Source organism: Theobroma cacao, chromosome 2, assembly GCF_053813885.1.
Source record: "Theobroma cacao isolate CCN51 chromosome 2, ASM5381388v1, whole genome shotgun sequence".
Taxonomy (NCBI): Eukaryota; Viridiplantae; Streptophyta; class Magnoliopsida; order Malvales; family Malvaceae; genus Theobroma; species Theobroma cacao.
The window spans coordinates 1,299,927-1,325,742 of record NC_142640.1 but is presented as its reverse complement, the minus strand read 5'-3'; the positions used below and the strand labels follow the sequence as shown (position 1 = coordinate 1,325,742).

At 35.6% G+C, this 25,816-nt stretch overlaps 2 protein-coding genes and 1 long non-coding RNA gene across 3 annotated transcripts; 1 reads left to right on the top strand and 2 right to left on the bottom strand.

Annotated features, from left to right (window-relative positions):
* Nucleotides 1-226: 226 nt before the first annotated feature.
* Nucleotides 227-3,035, top strand: NFU2 (NIFU-like protein 2). The gene is made up of 4 exons (XM_007041228.3): nucleotides 227-525; nucleotides 605-716; nucleotides 1,212-1,522; nucleotides 2,668-3,035. The coding sequence occupies exons 1-4, from the start codon at nucleotides 439-441 to the stop codon at nucleotides 2,854-2,856; spliced, it is 699 nt and encodes a 232-aa protein (XP_007041290.2). The 5' UTR covers nucleotides 227-438; the 3' UTR covers nucleotides 2,857-3,035.
* Nucleotides 3,036-18,571: 15,536 nt separating this feature from the next.
* LOC148763899 (uncharacterized) lies at nucleotides 18,572-24,181 on the bottom strand. Its single transcript, XR_016024772.1, has 2 exons — nucleotides 22,673-24,181; nucleotides 18,572-19,560 (listed from the first exon to the last, which is right to left on the bottom strand). It is a non-coding gene; the product is annotated as an uncharacterized LOC148763899 (long non-coding RNA).
* Nucleotides 24,182-24,261: 80 nt separating this feature from the next.
* LOC148763898 (uncharacterized) lies at nucleotides 24,262-25,603 on the bottom strand. The gene has a single exon (XM_088803851.1). It carries the CDS (start codon nucleotides 25,565-25,567, stop codon nucleotides 24,554-24,556), a length of 1,014 nt encoding a protein of 337 aa, XP_088659977.1. The 5' UTR covers nucleotides 25,568-25,603; the 3' UTR covers nucleotides 24,262-24,553.
* Nucleotides 25,604-25,816: the final 213 nt, after the last annotated feature.

Genomic DNA, 25,816 nt, shown 5'->3' with positions numbered 1-25,816 from the left:
TTTTAAATTTGAGTATAAATAAAAAAATTAATTTATAAATTAATGATATTTTGATAATTTTGTTACTAAATAAAATTATTGATTTATAACATTTTTTTGAAACAAAATTTATTATTAAAAGATAAATTAAAAAAAAGAAAAGAAAATGAAGAAGAAAACTTTAATTTGTAGAAGCTAACTAGATGCTGAGCTAAGGGCTCTTGTCAGCTTGCGCTTGGAGGACCGAAAAGCTTCAAATATCCCCCACCGCACAATCACCGCAAACATAAAATTCATTCCTAGATTCCAGCCAAACATCATCTGAAACTCGTTCAAACTAGAAATCCACCAGGAAAATTTTTGAAGTTTAGAAACGAAAGGAGTGATCAATCGCAAATTTGTTTTGATTACTTATCAGCTTTATCCGTCCAAATCAAATATTTTTTGATTGATTTGGAGATGCAAGCCGTGGTTGTTAGTCCAACATATTGCTGCAGGGCCCATCAAACCCTAGAACCTTCCTGCTCTCGTCCCACGACTACCAAGGTTTGTTCTCTCTGCTATCTTTTTCTGAAAATTTGATTCGAATTTTCGAGATTGTGATAATAATTTCTGATATGCCCAGCCCTCGAGCTTCTTTGGCACCAGAGTTTCTCTCGCGAAGGGGCGTAATCCGGCGCGGCGCAGTTCATGGCGTTGTGTGCGGATTCGATCACCTGCTCTCACGCGGAGGACAGGTCAGTTTCTTTCCTTTCCGATTTGTTTGTTCTAATTTTAGATTAATTTTGAAGCCTGTTACCTCTAATTAGTTAGGGAAAAATCATTCGTTACAGCTTGAATGTTGAAATGTTATCTCTCTTCACCTAAAGAGCATAGTTGGAGCTGGCTCTTTTTCATTTATTGTTTTTCAATATTTTATTTTATCAATATATATGTAGATTGCTATTGCTTTATTTATTTATTTTTCTTTTAAATTCCTGCAAATGATTATGTTAAAAACTAGAGTTTATTGCTTTCGACAATTAGATGTTTAGTTTATCTGCATATGCAGTACGTGAACAATTTTTAACATGTTCAGCACATGGTTTATGAATATTTTTTTGAATAATTAAATACCTATTTGATTTAGATGGTCATAGATGCAAATATCTTCTTCCTATTTTTCCCTTTGAATTGTTGGATCGTTTAAGGTGTTCTGAATCTATAGAAGCTTGTTTTGTCGGTTCTTGCAGTTGTCAAGGCTGTAGCTACTCCTGATTCAGCCTTGGAATTGCCACTAACAGCAGAGAATGTCGAAAGTGTGTTGGATGAAGTTCGACCATATCTCATTGCTGATGGGGGGAATGTGGCATTACATGAGATTGATGGCAATGTTGTAAGGTTGAAGCTACAAGGAGCGTGTGGCTCCTGTCCGAGTTCTGTTATGACAATGAAGATGGGTATTGAGAAACGTTTAATGGAAAAGATACCTGAAATTGTTGCAGTGGAACCGATAACTGATGAAGAAACTGGCCTTGAGCTGAATGAAGAAAATATTGAGATGGTAATTGCAGCACAGCCTTATTAGCTCTAAATACTTATATTCTCCTTTCATCTCTACCATATATGGAAACCTGCATCTTGCTTCACATTTTATACTTTTACTAAGAAAGAATGATTGACAGAGTAAGTCAATATGGTGAAAGCATAAGTGATCTGTTGATTTTCTGAAGACCAACTAAATAAATGGAACCGACTGGCTGGGAAAATGAATCTAGAGGATTTGAGGATGCAGACTGGATTTGAGCTCTGTAGTTCAAGACTTGTTACAATTCTTTGATTGTTTTTTTCCCCTTTCTTCTAGTTGAGGGATAATACCTAAGGTTTTGGTATTGAAAAAGAGTACTAATGAAGAAACCTCAATGAAAATTTTCACTGATTCTTAAATCATGTGAACAAGTTTCTAAACCATCCATAAGGTTTTAGAGTTGTAAGGGAAAGAGTACCAATGGAGGAAACTAGGTGAAACTTTGCAGTAATAATCTCATCACTGGCAAACATCTTTTGAATTCATCCCTTGAGTTGACAAACATGAAAAATATGTTTATTGTGTACCGTATCTGGCATTCCAATTTAATCACCATATTAAATCATTTCTGTAGATTAATTAATTGAATTGTGGCAGCCAGGCGAACCTTCTTTTCAATTTTATTGTTTCCTAGTTCAAACTTTCACTGGGTTCCCAATCAACATTATCCTTGTGCTGTTGATTCTTGCAGAACTGAGAGTAATTTAGATTTCTAGGATAACTTTTGATGCCCACTTGCTCTAAGTTTAACATATTTCTGTCCTAGTATATTGCTTGAATTGGCCATCCTCCGTTTCACCTGAATGAGTGTAATTGTGTTTACATATGGTTTAGGCTTTTTGTCCTCTGTTTAATTTTCTCATTCCTTCCATTTGGCTTAAATCCTTAGTCAAAGTATGGCATTGTTTTTTATTGTTGATTGGCCCTATTTTCACTTCTATTTATGGACATATATTCTTCTAGCTATGTGGCTGCATCTTTGCCACTATTTACCGTCATATAGAACCCAAAATTGAAGTGTAATCATTGGTATTAATAATAAGATATCGTGCACTTGCATATCATGTTGTGAAGAAATTAGAAATACATTGTTAACTTATTGTGCACTTGTTTATGTTCAGGTGCTTGAAGAAATTAGGCCCTACCTTGTCGGGGCAGCGGGTGGTTCTCTTGAATTAGTTGCCATTGAGGAGCCAATAGTGAAAGTTCGAATCACGGGTCCAGCAGCAGGGGTCATGACAGTTAGAGTGGCTGTTACCCAGAAATTGCGAGAGAAAATTCCAGCCATAGCCGCTGTTCAACTTCTATAACTTGCATTCAAGTTCTCATTAACGATATTGCTCTCAAAGAAAAACCTGTATGAATAGTGGAATCCTGGTGTATAGTTTCTGATATATATATTTAGTTGGATGCCAGTGTTAAAATAAAAGTTTTCAGAATTCTGTTACAGGAATATAGGATGAAATGATGAAAACCATTTTTGTCTGAATATCGGACTCTCGGTACCCAGTTTCTATTTTTAATGACACTATATATCATGACACCCCTTATCAGAAAAGAAGAACAGGCAGAAAAATAGTAACAGAGGACCAGGGACAAGATCTTGAGCATTTGCCGATAAGCTTCCAACAAGGACAGCAGTACATTAGTAAATTGCTTATGACTGTTTTGCCAATTTATAGCATTCTAGTGCATGGATGTCTTTATTCTTCTTCTTTGTTTTAATTCCTGCAGTCGGCTCAGCAATATTGTCGACAGAGACCTATCGAAGTTCAACTTTAGCAATACGGACTAACAGGTTTGATGTTAATTAGTACATCTCCGGCTTGCTAGAGGTTTAGGATCCCAATTCCTAACAATGTAAAGCATATATCATGAAGGTGAATGAACCCGAGTTTAAACTTGTGCAATCAGAAGACACTGTCTCAGTCCATTTATCCCGTTCTAATATAAATATGCTCCTAGTTTTGGCTAGGTATGTCATGATCAAAACTTATGACAATTGACAGGCACCAAGAAAAATAACAATTGAAGGAAGCAATATGAGATGTAAATTACAGCTTAAACATCTTTAGTCTTCTAGAGAAAACGAGGCTAAAGAAGTCACTGATCACTGATCAAGATGGGGACTGGGGCACTTAGATTGGAAAAATGTCGCCTACGCGAGGCATATTGGTCTGTATTCATATTGTCTAACATGCTTTAAATGCTCTGAAAGCTTCATGGATTGACTGGTCCTACAAGTTGTCGCACACTCAAAGAGAGAGAGAGAGAGAGAGAGGTGAAACGGTGTTTGACTAATGTGTGGTTTTGTTGTTACCTTCTTTGTTCACATTCGCAACGCTTTTCAGTTTCTTTGTTCATATTTAACGTAATATAAACTAGAGAAACTATAGTAGGGGTACATGGTAGAGGCCCAACTTTTTTCTTTCGCCTTCTTCCCATTCGTTTTCTATGAGAAAGATGACTAGACTCTCTCACCGAAATTTTGTCTATTTCTCACCTAAGATTGTCGAGATGAATTTCCATGGCCTCTGTCTCTGTTTCACAGCTCTCTGACCAGGGGCACGCGGATAGAGCTTCAATATTGATCATTTGTAATTTCTAGCAGATTAAAAGACTTTTAGACTCTTAATTCGCATCTCAATTGCTTGTTTTAATTGTTATCGTTTCTTGGAGCCACTCATACCTTGTTGTACGTGTTTTCGTCAATCACATACGTAAGGTGCATGTACAGTTTGGCGAGGAGCAAAATATAATATATTTTACTCGGAGAATTTCCGTTGAGTAATATAACAAGCATCTACTTTAATGAAGAATCATCTTTGTTGCCCAAAAAGCAAAAAGAAACAAAAACTGTAGACCCTTGGCTCACAAGTTTATATCTTACTCTATTATATGATTTACATCAACAGCGCAATAAAACAAAAAACAGAACCTTAAAGATTAAAAAGCATATTGGATATTAATATTACTCCTATAGTATTCTCCACAATCCTAATCTAGATTAAAAAGTAACGGGAAATAAAAAAAGACGAGACTATACGAAATTGGACCGATCAACACAAGGACTTATTCTGCAGAGTTCACTTTAGACTATGATCCTCGACCGTGGTAGGCTTGGAAAGCTCTAGCACTGCGTGACCAAATACGGTGCTTCATGTCCTCTAGCGAGTATCGACAATGGACTGCACCAAAGTCAAATCTAGATTCACTGCTCAGTTATATGGACTGGGTTGTCCCAGAACCAAGTCCAAGCTAATCCTTCCTGTACTCTTGTAATATGCTTCTCCAGTAGCTTGACTAGTGCCAAATGCGGCCAGTGAACCACTTTCATTGAGATCAAAGGGAGCCTTGATGTCCCTCTCTTCTTTGGTCATATAGCATGCACGGGGCGGTGGTTCACCCATGCCAAAGATCTCCATTTCTGTCTCATGTTCAGGCTTGAAATGAGCCTTGCTAGTCGCTTCACCACTAACACCAGTCCCAAATATCCTGCCAGTTGGTTTGGCAATAACATGATCAACGAAAGGTACTGGCGCATCAGCTGCAGCATCGGCTAGCTCCATGATAGCTCCCTCCTGTTTGACCAGTGCATCAGCCTTAAGCGGTTGCTCTTGCTGGTGCTTAAAGTTGCTGAATTTTTTGGGGCTTGTGACAGTGGTTTCATTGACCTCATGATTCAAAGAGAGAGCCCGAGCAGAAAGAGCGACGGATGGTGTGGCTAGCTTATCCACCTCAACCCTATAGTGGAAAGAGCCCGCTTCATCTTGCACTTTGTACAACGTGAGTTCCTCACCAACATGGAAGTCATTACAAATAACAAAATTTCTCCAACCACCAGAGAAAACAGGTTTCTTGTACCCAGTTTTGCGGATAGAGCAGACAATTGGCCACATCCTTGTTCCATACATAAGGTGAATTGTCACGGCATGGCTTCCATTGAAATATGGTAAGGAAGGCAGGATATTAGCCGGGATCACTAACCTTTTTTTGATGTCAGTTTCAGTCAATGACTTTGAGAAGATTTTTATTGCTTGAGGCATGGTGGATGGTGGGTAAAGGCTGTCTGAAAGTTTTACTACTACTAGGATAGGAAGAGAGAGCGGTACTAAATCCTTTTGATATGAGCTATATATATAGTATGCACAAACCGGATGCATCAAACGTACTTACATTTAGCGTTTCCTTTTAAAGGAATTCATGCTAAATCCAATAAGAGATGGAAGAGTTTTCGAGGGCTAAAACGGCATAAAGAATTCATTATATGTCACATCATCATATCAAATGTCACATCATCAAAATATAACACGTTAACGATAATATCATTATTGACGTCAACGATGATCATGTCATCATTAACGTCATCATTGATGATGTTATAATTGACTTCAACGATGATGTTATCTTTAATAATAAAATTGAATGTCGTTAAGAAAATAGATTAAATTGACGTAATTTTTAAAATTAAAAAAATAAATTATTTTAATTTTGAATAAAGAGATTAAATTGAATAAAATTAAAGAGTGCAGATATAAGAGTGGTCTTTTGACCAATTTTAATTTGGCAAGATAAACGTAATGGGGATGAGAATATCAGAAGAAGAGCACAAGCTGCACTTGATACAACTGCTGCTAGGTCAGCAGAACAGGTATCAAGTGCAGCAATCGGTTCTGCTTGTGATCTTCCTCTTATAGAGAATAGGTGGGTGTTTCAGGCTTTGGAGCGTGGATATGAAAAAAAAAAAAACCAGAGCATAGTGTTATATGCTAGCAATACCGTCCAGGTGTCCATTGGTTTGTTTTTGGTTCAAAGTGTGAAAGTGCTAACCTACCAAAAAAAATTGCCCCTCTTTTCTTGTCAGAGGAGGTCGTGAAATCGTTAGGGGTAAGCGTGTAAATCTCATTACAAAGATTCTTTTTTTCTCAAATAAAAGCAATCATTTACAAAGAATTATGCCTATTTTTTTTTTTTTGAAAAGCAAAGCATTATGCTTATTAATTTCACATGCTTATTCCAGGTCGACGACCGCCAGCCATTGTCAATTCTTTGTTAAGAGTTGAAAAGGTCAATTTCATTTTTTGTTTAGGAGTCCTAACAATTGATGTCGGGCACCAATTTCCTTTTGGTAGTATTATCTTTTTCCATAACTTGATTTGATATGTTGTTACAATTATTTTATTTTTTTAGCTCAAGACTTGATATGACACCTCTTGTTCTTTTTATAAAAGGTTATCGTTGTGGATTCAGCAGAGTAGGACTTCCGGATGCAATTGCATTCACAAACATAAAACAGAAAATGCCATTTCTCCTCCCAAATTCACATAATTCAACAGAGGAAAAAGACTACTTTTTGAAAGTTGACGGTTAAATTTGTAAAAATCCATTTTCAAACGTCATCCGTATGTACAAAGTCATGACATCGCCTCTATTTGTTTAATATTTTGGAGCTTTGATCAATCAAAAAGGATAATTGGAGAGCTTAGTATACGGAATCTAATTTGCTTCACATTTCAATGCCAAAAAGTTCAAAGAATAACGTACTATCAAGCTCAAAGGCCCATTAAGCACTTGAAAAGTTCAAATGATAATCGAAGAAATTAGGAACAAGAGAGAGGTGGTAAAGGTAGCTACACTTTACGGTGGCAATTGGCAGTATTTTATCTCTGATTCGAGGGTTCAAAGCTACACAATGTATGGCATGTGATTAGTAGAAAGTTTGCTTGCACTAACGACGATGATGATACCATCAATCTGCTAATACCTACTTGCACTAATGCCCCCTTCCTTTCTAAATGCAAGTGGTAAGTGGTAACTAAGTTTATCTACGTCCTCAGGAATCTGGGACTTTACTTCCCATCTGATTTATTCAGGTGTATATATTATATTACTTTGGATGTGTCAATATCCTTCCAAAAGGAACTCATTGCTCAAAAAGAGACTATCAATTGATCCTAACAGTCTACGTTGCAATCCTTTTAATTTGCTTTTGTTTTTTGTTGGTGTCCGGTCTGGTCTTGTTGTCATGGGAAAATTCCATAGTTGCATGCCATTTTTGGCATCTTGTAAATGGAGTACGACAATTCCTCTGGTTATTCATCGTTTCTCTCGCTGTCCAATCGACTGGTTCAAAGCATCGTTTTTTTTTTTTAATATTAGTCTTGAACATATTTTGTCAAATGAAGTTGTTAACTAACTTTACTAAAGGACAGACTAATCAATACAGGATATTAGTATTCTTTTTTCTTTGTTTTATAAGCTAGCTAGATCCCGTTTGAGTTGACAATCAACTAGATTCGTACTTGCTTCCTATAAAAATTATAAGCTTCCTTTTTATATATATCTTTAAAATTTGTCCTTTATAGATGTACTACAATTGCTGCCATTTATAAGGTTGGAACTATTCAAGCAGAAATTGTAGCTATACATACTCCTAGAGAATTAAGATCCTAATTAAAAATGGAAACCCAAGATTCTAGCTAATTTTGTTAGGGCAAGCATTATTTTCCTTTTTAGAACAAAAAGTAAAAAGTTTTATCAGATTTGTCAACAGCTAAGTAATAGTAATTAGATATCTTATTCTCCCAATAGTTTGATGTAAGTAGTTTTAAGTACATAGTAATAGTATTGTTAAGAATTACTTGCACACTACTCTTTTTTTCATTTGATAAACACCATCACAAGAGCTGAATTAGTTTTTGGTTGATTATAATCCAATGAAATCTAGCTTAATTAGAAGACAGTTGAGATATTTCAAGCTAATATTTGAATTTAAAGGTTTATTAATTATTGAATCAGACTCAAAGTTATGATTTCTTGCATATGTGATAAGGGATAAAAGACATGGATTTATCGGTACATATTCAATGAATTTGACTACGGGTTAAAAGAAATTGAGAATTTAGATTTTGTGCACATCTATTAGAAATTAAATATTTTTATCAACTCATATAAAATTTAAAATAAATAGAAATAATCGTATAAAGTTTGTGAATTAACATTTCATGTAAAAAAAGTTATCTTAATCAACTTACTATTCATTGATAAAGACAAGTTCATATCTATGAAATCCACTTCGAGCTTGATATTAGAAATTAAGCAGTTCTTTTATTGTTTATGGTTTTCACAATTCAGATTCTTATACATGTTTACTTATTTATATGTCAAAAATTTCATCTTAATTTACTCTTCTTGGTCTATACAGATGACTTTTTGCATCAGCGTGTAAACAAATTCTCACTTTAAATATTTTGGTACACTAATTTTTTTTTTTTGGATGTTGAGGTTAGATCAACATTACAAGCAAGTTTTTATCACAGCACAAGTACATTAAAGATGTTTGTTTTTCTTTTACAGAAATTAGACGTGGATAATGCTAAAGAAGTCATTACACCAATGACTACCAGTGTCGAATCTCAATTGAAAGATAGTACTGTTGCATTAGATCAAGCTCAGTAGAAGATCAACATCTGACAGAAGTTTAGCAATTGAAATTCAGCAGTAGCAGCAGACAATTCCAAGACTAAATCAACAAATCATGTAGATATGCAGCAAGCTCAGAAGACAAAGTTTAGAACAAGCTAATCACAAGATTTTCAATCTGTTCATATTAGATCATCAAATCATACTTCACATCTTTTTATTGTTTGATGAGAAGGGAGATATGCAAGGATGATAGAACATGGGACAAGGAAATTAGAAATGTCAGGTAGACAAAGCAATACATAATCGGATTTTTTGCCCTTTTTTGTTTAATTTCCTCTTTCCTTCCATTTGGCTTAAATCCCTAGTCAAAATATGGCATTGTTTTTGATTGTTGATGGCCTGTTTTCACTTCTATTTATGGACATTTATCACTTTAGCTATGACCTTTGCTGGGGCAGCAGGCATTTCTCTTGAATTTATTGCCACTAAGGAGCCAATAGTGAAAGTTCGTCCAGCAGCAGGGGTCATGACAGTAAAGAGTGGCTGTTACGCAGAAATTGCGAGAGAAAATTCCAGCCATTGCCGCTGTTCAACTTCTATAATTCGCATTCAAGCTTTCATTAACAATACTGTTCTCAAATTTAAAAAATTGCTTGCTAGGTTTGTTATACCTGTACAAATAGTGGAATCCTGGTGTATAGTTTCTAATATATATATATATATAGTTGGATGCCACTGTCCAAATAATATTTGGGAATTCAATTACAGGACTGTGGGATGAAAAGTTGAACACCATTTTGGTCTGAATATATATTGCACTCCCCTTCTCAGAAAAGAATAATTAACAAGCAGAGAATAAAAAGCAGCGGCCAGGAACACGATCTTGAGCACTTGCCAATAAGCTTCCGATCGAAAAGGAAAGCAGTAGAGTAGTAAATTGTTTATGGCTGTTTTGTCAGTTTATAACATTCTGGTGGATGGATGCCTTTCTTCTTCTTCTTTTCTTCTTTGTTTAAACTTACCCCGCAGTCCGCAGAGCAATATTGCCCACGTAGACCTCTGGGGATTCAACTTTAGCAATACGGACTAACAGGCTGAGGTTAATTGGTCCATACCCGGCTTGTAAAGGTTTAGGCTCCCAAGTACAAACACTAACTGAGATGCTAAAATCCCAAATGGAGAAAGTGAGAGGAGTCAGCTGACTAAAAAATTAAGCCCTGATCGGCCCAAGTTTGTATTTTCCTTGAATGAAGCCCAAGTACATCATGGTAGAGACAGCACACTTCCATCATTGGACTGAATCAAGTGAGTGGAATTAATAGTTTTGTTCAATTTTCAACGGTCAATGTGGGTTTTGATTGGCCACTAAGCACACGTGCAGCGTATTCCCAGTTGCTTACGAACCAATAAAACATCTTCTGCCACAGGCCTCGGATGTTAAGAAGAACATCAGAATCTTCTTTCTTTTCTATTTTTGCTTCGCTTCCAATGTTGAGTGTAACTACTACGCACTTAGCTGTGGAGTGGATCCCCCAGCAGCTGCAAGCTTGCCATGGTTTTGTCCAAATTGGGAATGTTTCGACAGATGGTGTAGGCGACTCGCGTGGGGTAAGGGTCTTTTTGGGGTTCATGTACGCCCATCGCCCCATATAGTTGAATATTAAATAAATGTAAGAGATTGCTAGCTTTGCTCAGTCCATTCGGCCTGTGACTTGCCTTATTCATTTCTCTTTGAAACAATATTTGTTCATTTGATATATATGTTAAGTATGAATTTGTTGTCAGTTAAACTTCTTGACTTTTCTCTTTCGCTTTGAAGCTCTTTCATGCAAATTTGTGAAAGTTCTATTTCTGGCAGAACATGAACCCCAAACCACAACTAATTAACAAAGAATAGAAGAATTAATCCCTAACTTCCAGAAAGATGAACATTCAACCTAGTCTTGACAAAGTACTTAATCGGTCTAAAATAGGCAGCCAAGAAAATGCTATAATTGTAGATCCATTAATTGACCAAATTAACCATTTAAGAAGATAAAAGATTTAATCAATTATAAAAAAGAAAACGAAAAGAAAAGGTAAAAGAAGAGATGGAAATTTTAAACTAGAAAACCTTGTAAGCCTACCATAGTGCAAGTGATTGGCAACATATGTAAGATGCTTCAATATTGGGTTAACTACTTGAATTGTTGACAAATCAAATGACTTTTCTACTAAAATTATATCTCCAAAGTAATTTCTGAAGACAAAAAGAATTGTACATAAAATCGAACTGAACATCAACAAGAGATTAAAATTAAATACGCTCAGCGAGTAACTAATTAGTTGATACTACTGTATTTGGCAAGCTAAACGTAAGGGGATGAGAATATCAGAAGAAGAGAACTAGCTGCACTTGATACAACTGCTGCTAAGTCAGCAGAATAAGTATCAAGTACAGCAATCGGTTATTCTTGTGCTCTTCCTCTGATAGAGAATAGGTGGGTGTTTCATGCTTTGGAGCAAGGATATGAAAAAAAAAAAACCAGAATATGGAGCTTTAATCATTCATAGCAAGCATCTAGGAAATTGGGTAGCTGGGTGTTTCCCCAAGAAAACAACCAGAAATAAAGCAAATGCTAATTAATTTACGAAAAACAAAACAAAATCACCTAAAGAACTCACTGATTTGGATGAAACAAGCAGATAGTTAGCTCCATATCATGTTGGAAAGGGTTGAATTTTGCCGACCAACGAATTGGCAGTAGAGTTGGATCTGATTAAACCGCCGGAATCCCTTTGAGGATCAAGGGAGAAGGCAGAAAAGCAGGTCAACGAGGTGAACAACGACTTTGGCTTGAGAAAGACTAAAAAACTAAGTCATATTATATGGGGCTTTTCACTCAAATCAAAAAGTGAAATCAAGCACTACTTTAATGAATCATCTCCACTGGCCAAAAAGGAAATCTATCATCTTTAAAAATACCAAAAAAAAAAAAAGAAAAAAAGAGAAACTTAAAAGGAACAAAAACTGGTGACCCTTAATTCACACGTTAATTATTATTACTGTATTATATGATTCATATCAAGAACATATAATAAAACCAAGAACAGAACCCAAAAGATTACAAAGCATATACTACTCGTACAGTTTTCTCCACAATCCAAATCTCCAAAGGTAGCAGGATAAGAAACTCTAGTAGCGGGGAAATAAAATAGACAAGAGAAACGGAGTCGATCGGATTGATCAACACAAGGACTTATTCAGCAGAGTTCACTTTAGACTATGACCCTCGACCATGACAGGTTTGGAAGAGCTCCCGCGCTGTTGTTCTAGCTCTCTTCGGTCTCATAACTTCCTACTGTGGTTTTGAGTGAGCAAATACAGTGCTTGGAGTATCGGCAAGGGCCTGCGCCAAAGTCAAATCTAAATTCACTGCTCCATTATGTGGGTTTCGTTGTCCCAGAACCAAGATAAGCCTTTTTGTGCTTTCGGAACATGCTTCTTCAGTAGCTTGACTAGTGCCAAAGACGGCCAGTGAACCACCCCCATTGAGATCAAAGGGAGCCTTGATGTCTCTCTCTTCTTTGGTTAGATTTGGTTGTCCCAGAACCAAGTCCAAGTTAAGGCTTACCGTACTCTCGGACGCATTGAGATCAAATGGAGCCTTGACGAGCGGTGGTTCAACCAAGCCAATACCCATCGTAACGCCAAAGAACTTCATTTTTGTCTCATGTTCAGGCTTGAAGCTAGTGTTTTTAGTCGCTTCATCACTCACAGCAGTCCCAAATATCATGCCAGGTGGTTTGGCAATGACATGATCAACGAAAGGGACCGGCGCATTGGCTGCAGCATCTGCTTGCTCCATGGTAGCTCCCTCCTGTATGACCGGTGCATCAGCCTTAGGCAGTTGCTCTTGATCGTGCTGAAAGTTGCTGATTTTTGTGCGGCTTGTGCCAGTGGTTTCATCTACCTCATGATTCAAAGAGAGAGCCCGAGCAGAAAGAGCCACGGATGGTGTGGCTAGCTTCTCCACTTCAACCCTATAGTGGAAAGAGCCCTCTTCATCTTGCACTTTGTACAACGTGAGTACCTCGCCAACATGGAAATCATTGCAAATAACAAAATTTCTCCAACCATCGGAGAAACAGGTTTCTTGTACCCAGTTTTGCGGACGGAGCAAACAATTGGCCACGTTCTTGTGCCGTACATAAGGTGAATTGTCACGGCATGGCTTCCATTAAAATCTGGTAAGGAAGGCAGGATTTTAGCCGGTATCGCCAACCTTTTTTTGATGTCAGTGTCAGTCAGTGACTTTGAGAAGATCTTTGTTGCTTGAGGCATGGTGGCTGGTGGGTGAAGGCTGTCTGAAAATTTTAGTACTACTAGCTTAGGAAGAGATAGTTGTACTAAATCCTTTCGAAATCAGCTGATATATATAGATACAGAAAGGAGATGCATCTACTGTACTTAGCGTGTATTTTATTTGGCGTAAGTCGGCTCCAAGCGATCAGTATTATGTAAGTCGGCTCCAAGCGTGCATTTTATTTGGCGTAAGTCGGCTCCAAGCGTTCATTATGAGGTGTAAGTAGGGAAGAGTTTCTGTTATTTAATTGACCTCTTTTTTTTGAAAGTTAGTATTTTAATTGACTTAATGTGCTCGCAGTTTGGTTTGTAAAAGAACATTCTTGTATTGTCCACTTTTACCTTTAGCCCTTTCTCTTTCAAGGAATTCGTGCTAAATTCCATAGATGGAAGAGTTTAAAATGTAAAAATGGTAAAACGATTCCCATCCGCGGAATTGACATTTGGTACAAGAATTGAAAAAGCTTTTGTTTTGTTGGTGTGCAGTCGGCCCTTGTTGTTGTCATGGGAAAATTCCTTGCAAAATCTTATAGTTGCTTGTCATTTTTGGCACCTTGTAAGTGGATTAAGACAGTTCCTCTGGTTATTCATCGTTTCTTTCACTGTTCAATAGCCATGTTCAAAAGCTTCGTTTCTTTTTAATTTTGGTCTTGATTTATTTTGTCAAGTGTAGTTGTTAACTAACTTTTCAAAAGGATAGGCTAATCAACTTGATTTATTCTCTATGACCAGAGAATAAGAACCGTTCCAATTTGATGCAGAAAACATCATGAAGGCCTGTTTGATAGCCAGCACTTCTGCTAGGTTAGAATCTCCCATCCCTATTGACTTGGAAAACATCATTTTGGTCTCACCTGCAGAGTTTCTAAGGATCCCACCAATTCCAGCTTCTCCTGGGCATCCACTAGCTGCCCCATCCACGTTAAACTTCATAGAACCATCAGCAGGATTCGTCCACTCGACCTTAGGTCTCGTCTTTTAGATTTTCTGTTATTTAATTGACCTCTTTTTTTTTTAAGTTAGTATTTTAATTGACTTAATGTGCTCGCAGTTTGGTTTGTAAAAGAACATTCTTGTATTGTCCACTTTTACCTTTAGCCCTTTCTTTTTCAAGGAATTCGTGCTAAATTCCATAGATGGAAGAGTTTAAAATGTAAAAATGGTAAAACGATTCCCATCCGCGGAATTGACATTTGGTACAAGAATTGAAAAAGCTTTTGTTTTGTTGAGTTGACAATATTGTTGTTCCCATTCAGCTAAATTCATTTTTGCTTCCTATCAAAATTCTAAGCTTCCTTTTTATATATAAATATCTTTAAAATATTTGCTTTTTATGGATGTACTATAATTGCTTCCATTGATAGAGTTGGAGCTATTCAGGGAGATATACGTTCACCCAGAAAATTAAGATCTTAGTTAAAAATGGAAAACCCAAGATCCTAGCTAATTTAATTAAGGTAAGCATTATTTTCCTTTTTAGAACAAAAAGCAAGAAGTTTTATCCAATTTGTCAACAGTTTAATTAGCAGTTTTGTGAGCTCAGATAGAGATTTTACTGAGCCAAAAAAAAAAAAAGGATATGGTAATGATAATGGTAATCCTTTGGAACACACAAGAACATATTAACAGTATTGCCAAGAATTACTTGCACTATTCCTTTTCATCTGATAAAATACCATGGAATGATAAAAGACTTAATCAAGCTTAATTAGAAGACTGTTGAGGTATTATGAGCTAATATATGGATTTAAAGGTTGATTATTGAATTATTAGACTCTTAAGCTACGATTTCTTGGATCTGTGATAAGGGATAAAGGTCATGGATTTATTGTCAAATGTTCAATAAAATCGACTGCTGTTTTAAAGAAATTGAGAATTCAGATTTTGTGTATCTATTGGAAAGTAAATGTTTTTATAGACTCACTTATCAAATTTAAAGTGAACAGAACTGAAATGATTTTTGCATAATAATAGGAGGGAGTTGTTAAATATTTTACTTCTGTTTTGATATTGAACTGAAATCTGATTGTCTTTACCATAGTCTCAATTATATATCACTCCCTGATATCTAATTAGAAGGAATAAAAAACTTAATCAGGATACATGAATGTTCCTAAATTAACGCAAACACCTAAAACTTATTCGGCAGCATTCTCCTAGTAATTAATTGGCTCGGCCTAAGATAATGTAGATATAAATTTTCAAATATCATCCCCATCACACCGTCTTGTTTAAATCCTTCACTCTACACCAATGGCTATTAGTGTCGAATTGCAATTGAAAGATAGTACTGTTGCCTTAGATCAAGCTCAGTAGAAGATTAGTAATTAAAATTCAGCAGTAGCAGCAGACAATTTCCAAGACTAAATCAGCAAATCATCTAGATATGCAGCAAGCTCAGAAGACAAAGTTTAGAACAAGCAAAGCAAGGCAATTCAAATGAAATCCTAAGTCTGCAGCGGCTCAATCTTAACAGATCACAAGATCCTCAATATGTTCAGATCATATTGAAAAATTATACTTCACATTTGTTTATTATTTGATTTCTGTACACAACTGATTGATCAATATGAGGCCAATTCAATAAAACTATCAATTCTCAAATCATGCCAACAAGTTTCTAATCCATCTACAAGGTTTTGAAGTTCTAGGTGAAAAAGTACCATTGGAGGGAGGAGACCAAGTGAAGCTTTACAGAAATAATCTCTGAAGAAAATAATGACTAAAACTTTTGTGTTTGATTTCTGGAAGAATTATTTGAAGAAGCTAAGAGAGCTTAAGCAGGAAAACAGAGAAGTAACTGAGCTTAAATCTTTTGGATCCAAAGGACACAGATCCAAATTCCAAAACTTATATTTATACTGAACAATTACAAACTTTCCTCATAAATCGGATCAAGAGGAAAAATCTCCTTCACGTTTAGCGTCGACAAATTGGATTCGTAGGGCAATGATGCCGTTCAATCAAATTTTTTTCTCTGAGAAAACGTTCTTTTTTCAAAGGCTAAACACATTGCCGAAAAGCAGACATGGCCCTTCCAGAGAGGCCTCTACCATCGTCTATTATTGGACTGAATCAAATAATCCGTTCAAAGGAGTTTCACAGTGTTGTTCAATTCATCATGTTTGATGATTGGGCATTATCCAGTTGCTTTCAAATCCATTTCACCAATTTCACTCCATTATTTTGACCTTTTGACCTCAACTCCATTATTTAGATTTTGTGCATACCTATTGGAAAGTAAATGTTTTTGTAGGCTCACATCAAATTTAAAATGGATATAAATAACCGTATAAATTTTCTGAATAAACATTTCTTGCCAAAAAGATTCACTTAATCAACTCATTATTCATTGATAAAGACAAGCTCATATCTATGAAATCCATTGGGAGCTTGATATCAGGAATTAAGTATTTTTTTTATTGTTTATGGTTTTCGCAATTCAGATTTTAATGCATACTTACTTATTTATATGTCAAGAATTCTATCTTAATTTACTTTTCTTGGCCTATATAGATGACTTTCTGTATCAGCTTGCAAACAGATATTCACTTAAAATATTTTGGTAACACTGTTTTTTTTTTTTTTTTTTGGTGTTGAGGTTGCATCAACATTTAGAAGCACGTTTTTATCACAGCACAAGTTCATTAAAGATGTTTCTTTTTACAGAAATTAGACGTGGATAATACTACGTGTCTACACCGATGGCTACAAGTGTCCAATTTCAATTGAAACATTGTACTGTTGCATTAGATCAAACTCAGTAGAAGATCAACATCTGACAGAAGTTTAGCAATTGAAATTCAGCAGTAGCAGCAGACAATTCCAAGACTAACTCAGCAAATCATGTAGATACGCAGCAAGCTCACAAGACGAAGTTTAGAACAAGCTGATCACAAGATTTTCAATCTGTCCACATTAGATCATCAAATCATACTTCACATGTTTTTGTTATTTGATGAGAAGGGAGATATGCAAGGATGATAAAACATGGGGCAAGGAAATTCGAAATGTCATGCAGACAAAGTAATACATAATTGTATTTTATGCCATTTTTTGTTTAATTTTCCCTTTCCTTCAATTTGGTTTGAATCCTAAATCAAAATAGGGCATTGTTTTTTTATTGTTGATTGGCCTGTTTTCACTTCTATTTATGGACATTTATCACTCTGGCTATGAGATTTGTTGGGGCAGCAGGTGGTTCTCTTGAATTAGTTGTCACTGAGGAGCCAATAGTGAAAGTTCCTCCAGCAGCAGGGGTCATGACAGTTAAGAGTGGCTGTTAGGCAGAAATTGCGAGAAAAATTCCAGCCATTGCCACTGTTCAACTTCTATAATTTGCATTCAAGCTTTCATTAACAATATTGTTCTCCAATAAGAATAAAAAAGAAATTGCTTGCTAGGCTTGTGAAACCTGAATGAATAGTCGAATCCTGGTGTATAGTTGCTAATCTATATAAATAGTTGGATGCCAGTGTTAAAATACTATTTGGGAATGCAATTACAGGAATATAAGATGAAAAGTTGAACACCGTTTCGGTCTGAATATATATTGGACTCCCCTTCTCAGAAAAGAATAACAAGCAGAAAAAGAAAAACAGCGGCCAGGAACAAAATCTTCAGCATTTGCCAATAAGCTTCTGAAAAGGAAAGCAGTAGAGTAGTAAATTGTTTATGGTTGTTTTGTCAGTGTTAGATGAAAGAGATTGCTAAGCTTTGCTTAGTCCCTTACGCCTGTTACTTGCCTTATTCATTTCGTTAATTATTTCTCTTTGAAACATATTTCTTCGTTGATATATAAGGTATGTATGAATTTGTTGTCAGCTTAACTTTTTGATTCTCTCTTTCACTTTTAAGTTTTTTCCATGCAAAGAATCCAACTGATCTATTTTCATCTTTTACCTTAACTCTCATAAATTGTCACATATTTATATTTTTTTTCATTTTTTTAAAAGTATTAATATTTTTATTATTAATTAATACATATTTGATTTTAATTTTTTTTTGTTGGAGTTGAAAAACGAAGATAAATCTGAAGAGTTTTGTGGAAGTTTCAAGCTATTTTTATTAACAAATAAAAGCTGTACACCAGAGTATTTACTCTGTTTTCATCATCTAACTAACTGAAGTAAAAAAAAAAAAAATCACTAATTAACTAATATTTACAATTTAGTAAACACTAAATGTAAAAGTAAAAATAAAAAACACGAGCTTTCTTTTGTTTCTTATAGAGCATGTGATTTACACGTGCTCTCTTTTCTTTTTTTGGATTCCCAAGTTCTTCAACCCAGTCGAGATTTTCTCTCTTGATCCTCAACTATCAGCTCCTTATCAGGTTGATACTCCCCCTGAAGATGTACATGTATGTTAATAATGTGCATCTTGTCAAGCAGTCTATAGAAGTGCCTTGGTCGCATAGCCTTACTCAATAAATCTGCAACTTGTTCATGAGTAGAAATATGGACTGGCTCGATTATCTTTGCAAGCACTTTCTCCCTAACAAAATGACAGTCAATCTCTATGTGTTTAATACACTCATGGAATATAGAATTCCTAAAAATATAAATCGCTGATTGATTGTCACATGTAGTTTTACTAGAGTGTCTTGAGGAAATCCAAGATCTATCAAAAGATTTCTTATCCAAATGATTTCACAGGTTGTTGAAGCCATTGACTTGTACTCAACTTCAGGTGAACTCCTTGCAACATTCTGTTGTTTCTTGGATTCCAACCTGCTAGAGAATTACCAAGAAAAACACTCTATCTTGTTACAAACTTTCTTATATCTGGGCAACTTGACCAATCATTGTCACAATAGGCAATGAGTTTCAAATTTGAATCAGAACTCATTAATATCCCTTGCCTTGGAGATGTTTTCAAATATTTTAACACCCTGTGAGCTGCATCTACGTGATTTTCAGTTGGTGCATCCATGAATTGAGACAATATTTGAACAGCATATGAAATATCAAGCCTTGTAAAGGTCAAATAAAGTAATTTCCCTATCAGTTGCCTGTATCCTGTGGCATCAACATCAACCAACAGGGCAACAAATTCACCTTTGTCTGTAATTAAAACCACATTCCAAAAGTGTAGAAGTGAACTTTGAATTTCATTGTCTTGAAGCTTGTTTGAGTCCATATAGGGATTTATGCAGTTTGCATACCAGTTGCTGCTTACCAAGTTGATGATACTCCCCCTTAATAGAAAACCTTGATACTCCCCCAATACGCTCATGTGACAGCTTGATTGTAGGATGAAGGTTCAAATGTTTGAGACAAGGCAGAAATGAAGGCTTTATATTTGGGTGACAATTGATTACTAAACAAATAATGAGTGATAGGATATGTTGTAACATGACTTATGGAAGAAGGAAGATTTACTTGATAAGCTTCTAAGTACTTAGGAGTATGTTTAACTTTAATACTTTTCCTAAGATTAGAATTAAGATTAGCAAAATGCAGTGAAACTGAAAAAGCAGAATCTGAAACAGAATGGGAAACAGGTGAATTTTGCAAGGAAATAAGAGTTTCTGATGTAAAAGCAATGTCATTATGTAAAGAAGGTTGAGAAACAGGTGACTCAACAGATAATGAAGCAAGTGAAGAAGAATTAACATAATTGAAATAAAAAAAAATCAAACATTGGATCATGCATACCAATTATTTGAGGAAATGTAAAATGATATGTGGTATGCTTTATATGTTGAAAAGAAAGGATGTGCTCATGGCAGATTACATTCTTGGAAATGAGTACTTTATTTGCATCAATATCATAGACCTCAAAACCTTTTGTGCCATTTGGATAACCTAAAACGACACATTTACTAGCCCTTTTATCAAACTTAGTTCTATGTTGTACTAAAGTTGATGCATAACACAAATTACCAAATACCCTTAAATAGTTATAGCAAGGTGGTTTATTATAAAGACATTCATACGGGGATTTATCATGAAGAAGCCTAGAGGGTGTTCGATTTATAATGTGTGCTATTATAAGAACTGCATTTCCCTAGAATTTTAAGTGATAAACTTGACTGATGTAAAAGAGCTCTGGCTACAACAAGAAGATGTTGATGTTTACGTTCAACAACACCATTTTGTTTAAGAGTTTCATTACAAGACAAATGATGAACAATACCTGTGGAATTAAAAAAATCACTAAGCCTAAATTTATTACCATTGTCTGACCTAATGCACCTGATTTTAGTTGAAAACTAATTCTTAACAAGATTGTAAAAATACTGAACAATGACAGATACTTCAGATTTATTCCTCATAAAAAAATCCAAGTGAATCTTCTGAAATCATTAACTGAAGTAAAAAAATAATGATGACCATCAAGAGTAGGAATGCTATATGGTTCCCAGATATCAAAATGAACAATTTCAAACGCAGAACTAGTATTGGTAACATGAATAGGAAATGGTAATTTTTTTTTTGTTTAGCTAAAGGATAGACATCTCATATCAAAGTATCAGAACAATGAATCTCAAGATATTTTTGATGTAACACATTTATTCTGTTTGTAGGTATATGATCAAGTCTAAAGTACCAAAGATCAAATTGAGTTTGAATTGTTTTACAATGATTTGCAAAAACAATAGAAGAAAAATTTACAATTTTATCAAGACTAAACTTTGACAAATATTGATCATCTTGATTGTCTTGTATGAAATATAGGCTAGAAGAGACTTTAGCAACCGTAGTCACTTTCCAAGATGTGAGGTCTTGAACAACACAACACTCATCAGTGAAAATGACACAATTCTTCCTAGAACTTGTTAGTTCGCTCACTGAAACAAGATTGAATTGAAAAGAGGGTGCACAAAACACATTATGCAATACAACAAGAATGTTAATTCGACAGTTCTTATATGCGTGACAATAGCTTGAAGATTGTTAGCTAGTTGAACAAAGAAATTATAAACAGGATAAGCATGAGTGAAAGTTTTTAAGGAACATGAAATATGATCAGTTGTTCCTGTATCCATTATCCAGGAATTTGGTTTAACCAGGATGCTATGAGTGCATTTATCTTTAGTGGAAGTATTCTGAGCTATACAAGAACAAAAGTGGTCAGAAAAAATACCTGCAACAGTGGAATTGACTGATGAAGAAGTTTGCTAAGCGTTTGACAGAATACCTCAATTAATTTCAGAATTGTCAACATTAAGGAGCGCCATTTTCTTTTGAAGTTGTTGCTTTATGATAGACATCTGGGACATAGAATTAGAACCACCAAACTCCTCTTCTTGGCTTGGCTATGTTGTTCCTTTTGCAGATGAAGTTGAACTAGTAATAGCAAAAACAGTATTCACAAAAGAATTCTATTTCTCAAAGCTTCCTTTGTCCTTATCCTTTGTAAACTTAAAGTCGTTAGGAAAACCTATCAGTCTAAAACATTTTTCCTTTATGTGTCCCTTTTTGCCAGTGGTTGCAAGTTATATTTGGTTTTCCTTTCCTCTTATTATCAGCAGTCACTACCATTGCAGATGACTCAATCAAAGGATTAGATTGCAACAAAAAACTCCTCTAGTTTTCTACTCATAGAACTAAATTGTACACCTTATCTAAAGTGGGGAAAGGTTTCATGACAGTGATTTGAGTTCTGAAAGCTGAAAATGTATCATTTAGCCCATTGATAAACCTGACGACCATATCTTTCTTGTACTAGTCAAAATACTTTTTATTACATGCTGAGTTGCATTTCCCACACTCACTTTGTAGCAAGGGCCTGTAATTCTTCAACTTTTCCCAAATACCTTTAAGCTCAGTGAATTATGAATCTACATATCTATTGCCTTGAGAAACATTACCAAAATTATATTGGAGGTCACAAACCCTCGTGTCATCTGGTTGAGTAAAATTTAGCTTTAAAGTATTTCAAAATTCGGCAATTGAATCCATGTAAAACACAATGGAAGCAATAAGAGGTGTTATTGATTCTAGGAGCCACGCTGAAATTAACAACAAATCTATGGCCTAAACAATGGATCAATGGTATTTGGTTTAGGATTGGTTCCATCTATAACCTTACTTTATTCTAATCGAAAGAGCAAGTATGAACGATCTACTCCAAGCTACATAGTTGTTACATGTGAGTTTAAGAGTAATCACAACCGATCCGTGATGATCAGTGTGATGTAAGAAATAGGGAGATTGTGAATCTTCAATGGCAGATGTGGTATTTTGTTGAATAGTCAAACTATTCATTTCTCAAAAAGCAATCAAGAATCTCAACAAAAATAAGCAAGAATCACCAGAAATCAACAAGAAATGATACTAAACAGGAATTAAACCTACCTTAACCGAACTTTCAATCATCAATTAAAGAAAGGGATCAAGAACTCATACCAGAAACCCCAGTTCCTGCTCTGATACCATGTTGGAGTTGAAAAACGAAGATAAATCTGAAGAGCTTTGTGGAAGCTTCAAGCTATTTTGATTAAGAAATAAAAGCTGTACGCCAGTGTATTTATACTTTATTTTCATCAACTAACTAATTGAAGTAAAAAGAATATTTAACTAACTAATATTTACAGTTTAGTAAACAGTAAATGTAAAAGTCAAAATAAATAACACATGTGCTTTCTTTCTATACTTATAGAGCATGTGATTTGCTCGTGCTCTCTTTTCTTTTCTTGAATTCTTAAGTTCTTCAACCCAATTGAGACTTTCTCTCTTGATCTTCAACTATCAGCTCCTTATCAGGTTGATTTTTTTTTTCGAAATATGGCAGGAAATGAGAGCATATAAAGAAGTAATCCTAACTTTTGCAAAGAAAACATTCAACCTAGTTTCGACAAGGTACTCAATGAGTACGAAATAGGCAGTCAAGAAAATACTCGTATTATTAGATTCATCAATTGACTAAATTAACCACTTAAGTGATAAAAGATTTAATCAATTATAAAAAAAAAAGGAAAAGAAAAGAATAAGTAGAACAGATGGAGATTTTAAACTAGAAAACCTGTCAGCCCACCATAGTGCAAATGATTGGCTACATATCTACTTGAATTGTTGACAAATCAGATGAATTTTCGATTAAAATTATCTCCAAAGTAATTAATGGAGGCAGAAAGAATTGTACATAAAATCGAATTCAACATTAATAAGAGATTAAAATTAAATAAGGTCAGTGAGTAGTTAATTTATTCAAAAATAGATAAAAGATAAATTATGTTGAAATTCAATCATTCAACAAAACTCTAATAGTAATTAATTAATTAGTTGATACTTTTGCATAATTTGAATTTGGTAAGATAAGCGTAAGGGATGATGAAAATATCAGAAGAAGAGCACAAGCTCCACTCGATACAACTGCTGCTAAGTAAGTAGAACAAGTATCAAGTGCAGCAATCGGTTCTTCTTGTGATCTTCCTCTGATAGAGAATAGGTGGGCTTTTCCTGCTTTGGAGCATTGATTTGAAAAAAAAACAGAATATAGAGTTTTAATCATCTATAGCGAGCAACTAGGAACTTGGGTAGCTAGGTATTTCCCCATGAAAACAACAAGATCTTAGATCTGGCTAAAACCAAGAAATAATACCAAATCCTAATTAGTTTAACAATAAACAAAAAAAAAAACTCACTGATTAGGATGAGACAAGCAGATAGTTAGCTACATATCTTGTTGGAAAAGGTTGAATTTTGCCGACCGACGAATTGGCTTTAGAGCTGGATCTGATTAACCCACCGGAATCCCTTTGAGGATCAAGGGAGAAGGCAGAAGAGCAGGTCAAGGAGGTGGCCAACGACTTTGGCTTTAGAAAGACTAAAAAACCAGTCTTATTATATGGGGCTTTGCCCCTAAGGGCTTTAATCAAATGAAAAAAAGTGAAATCGTGCAGCTACTTTAATGAATTATCTCCATTGACTAAAAAGGAATCTATCATCTTTAAAAATACCAAAAAAAAAAAAGAAAACTTAAAAGGAACCAAAACTGGAGACGTTCAACTCACACGTTTATAATTATTACTATAATTATATGATTAACATGAACAACATAATAAAACCAAGAACAGAACCCAAAAGATTAAAAAGGATATACTAGTACAGTGTTCTCCATAATCCAAATCCCAAAAAACTGTCAAGCTCGTTAAAAAGTACTGGAAAATAAAATAAGACAAGAGAAACGAAAGTGGACTGATCAACGCAAGGACTTATTCAGCAGAGTTCAGTTTAGACTATGACCCTCGACCATGATAGGCTTCGAAAAGCTCCCGCACTGCTGTTCTAGCTCTCTTCGATCTTGTAAATTCCTACTATGGTTTTGAGTGAGCAAATACGGTGCTTCGAGTATCGGCAAGGGGCTGCGCCAAAATCTAAATTCACTGCTCCGTTATATGGATTTGGTTGTCCCATAACCAAGTCCAAGTTAAGCCTTCCAGTACTCTCGGAATATGCTTCCTCAGTAGCTTGACTAGTGCCAAAGACGGCCAGTGAACCACCCCCATCGAGATCAAAGGGAGCCTTGATGTCTCTCTCTTCTTTGGTTAGATTTGGTTGTCCCAGAACCAAGTCCAAGTTAAGCCTTCCCGTACTCTCGGACTCATTCAGATCAAATGGAGCCTTGATGACCGGTGGTTCACCCATGCCAATACCCATCGTAATGCCAAATAACTTCATTTCTGTCTCATGTTCAGGCTTGAAGTGAGCCTTGCTAGTCGCTTCATCACTCACAGCAGTCCCAAATATCAGGCCAGGTGGTTTGGCAATAACATTATCAACGAAAGGGATCGGCGCATTAGCTGCAGGATAGGCTAGCTCCATGTTAGCTCCCTCCTGTTTGACCGGTGCATCAGCCTTAGGCAGTTGCTCTTGCTCGCGCTCAAAGTTGCTGATTTCATTGCGGCTTGCGCCAGTGGTTTCATTAACCCCATGATTCAAAGAGAGAACTCGAGCAGAAAGAGCCACGGATGGTCGGGGTAGCTTCTCCACTTCAACCGTATAGTGGAAAGGGCCCTCTTCATCTTGCACTATGTACATGGTGAGTTTGTCACCAACACGGAAGTCATTGAAAATAACAAACCTTCTCCAACCCCCGGCGAAAACAGGTTTCTTGTGCCCATTTTTGCGGATAGAGCAGACAATTGGCCACATCTTTGTCCCATACATAAGGTGAATTGTCACGGCATGGTTTCCATTGAAATCTGGTAAGGAAGGTAGGGATTTAACCGGGACCGCCAACCTTTTTTTGATGTCAGTTTCAGTCAGTAACTTTGAGAACATCTGTATTGCTTGAGGCATGGTGGCTGCGGGTAAAGGCTGCCTGAAAATTTTCTATACGCTGCACAATGAGAAACTAATTTCGAAACAGGCTCATGTGCATATATACAGAAAAGAGATGCACTGTTTAGTCCACGTGGACCGCCAAAAACCCAAGAACCGTCCATCTCTTCTTAAGAAATTCGTTTTCTCACGAGAATGATGATATCTCAATCATGATATCGTTAGGGTTAACATGTCATCTACCAACCCTAAAACAGGCGAGCGCAA

What these genes read in the sequence shown, in the direction of transcription:
- NFU2 (XM_007041228.3), top strand. Translation starts at nt 439, where the DNA reads ATGCAAGCCGTGGTTGTTAGTCCAACATATTGCTGCAGGGCCCATCAA. An exon ending in TGCTCTCACGCGGAGGACAG is followed by an intron (nt 717 to 1,211) that starts GTCAGTTTCTTT and finishes CGGTTCTTGCAG; the next exon opens with TTGTCAAGGCTGTAGCTACT. An exon ending in ATGAAGAAAATATTGAGATG is followed by an intron (nt 1,523 to 2,667) that starts GTAATTGCAGCA and finishes GTTTATGTTCAG; the next exon opens with GTGCTTGAAGAAATTAGGCC.
- LOC148763898 (XM_088803851.1), bottom strand. Translation starts at nt 25,567, where the DNA reads ATGCCTCAAGCAATACAGATGTTCTCAAAGTTACTGACTGAAACTGAC.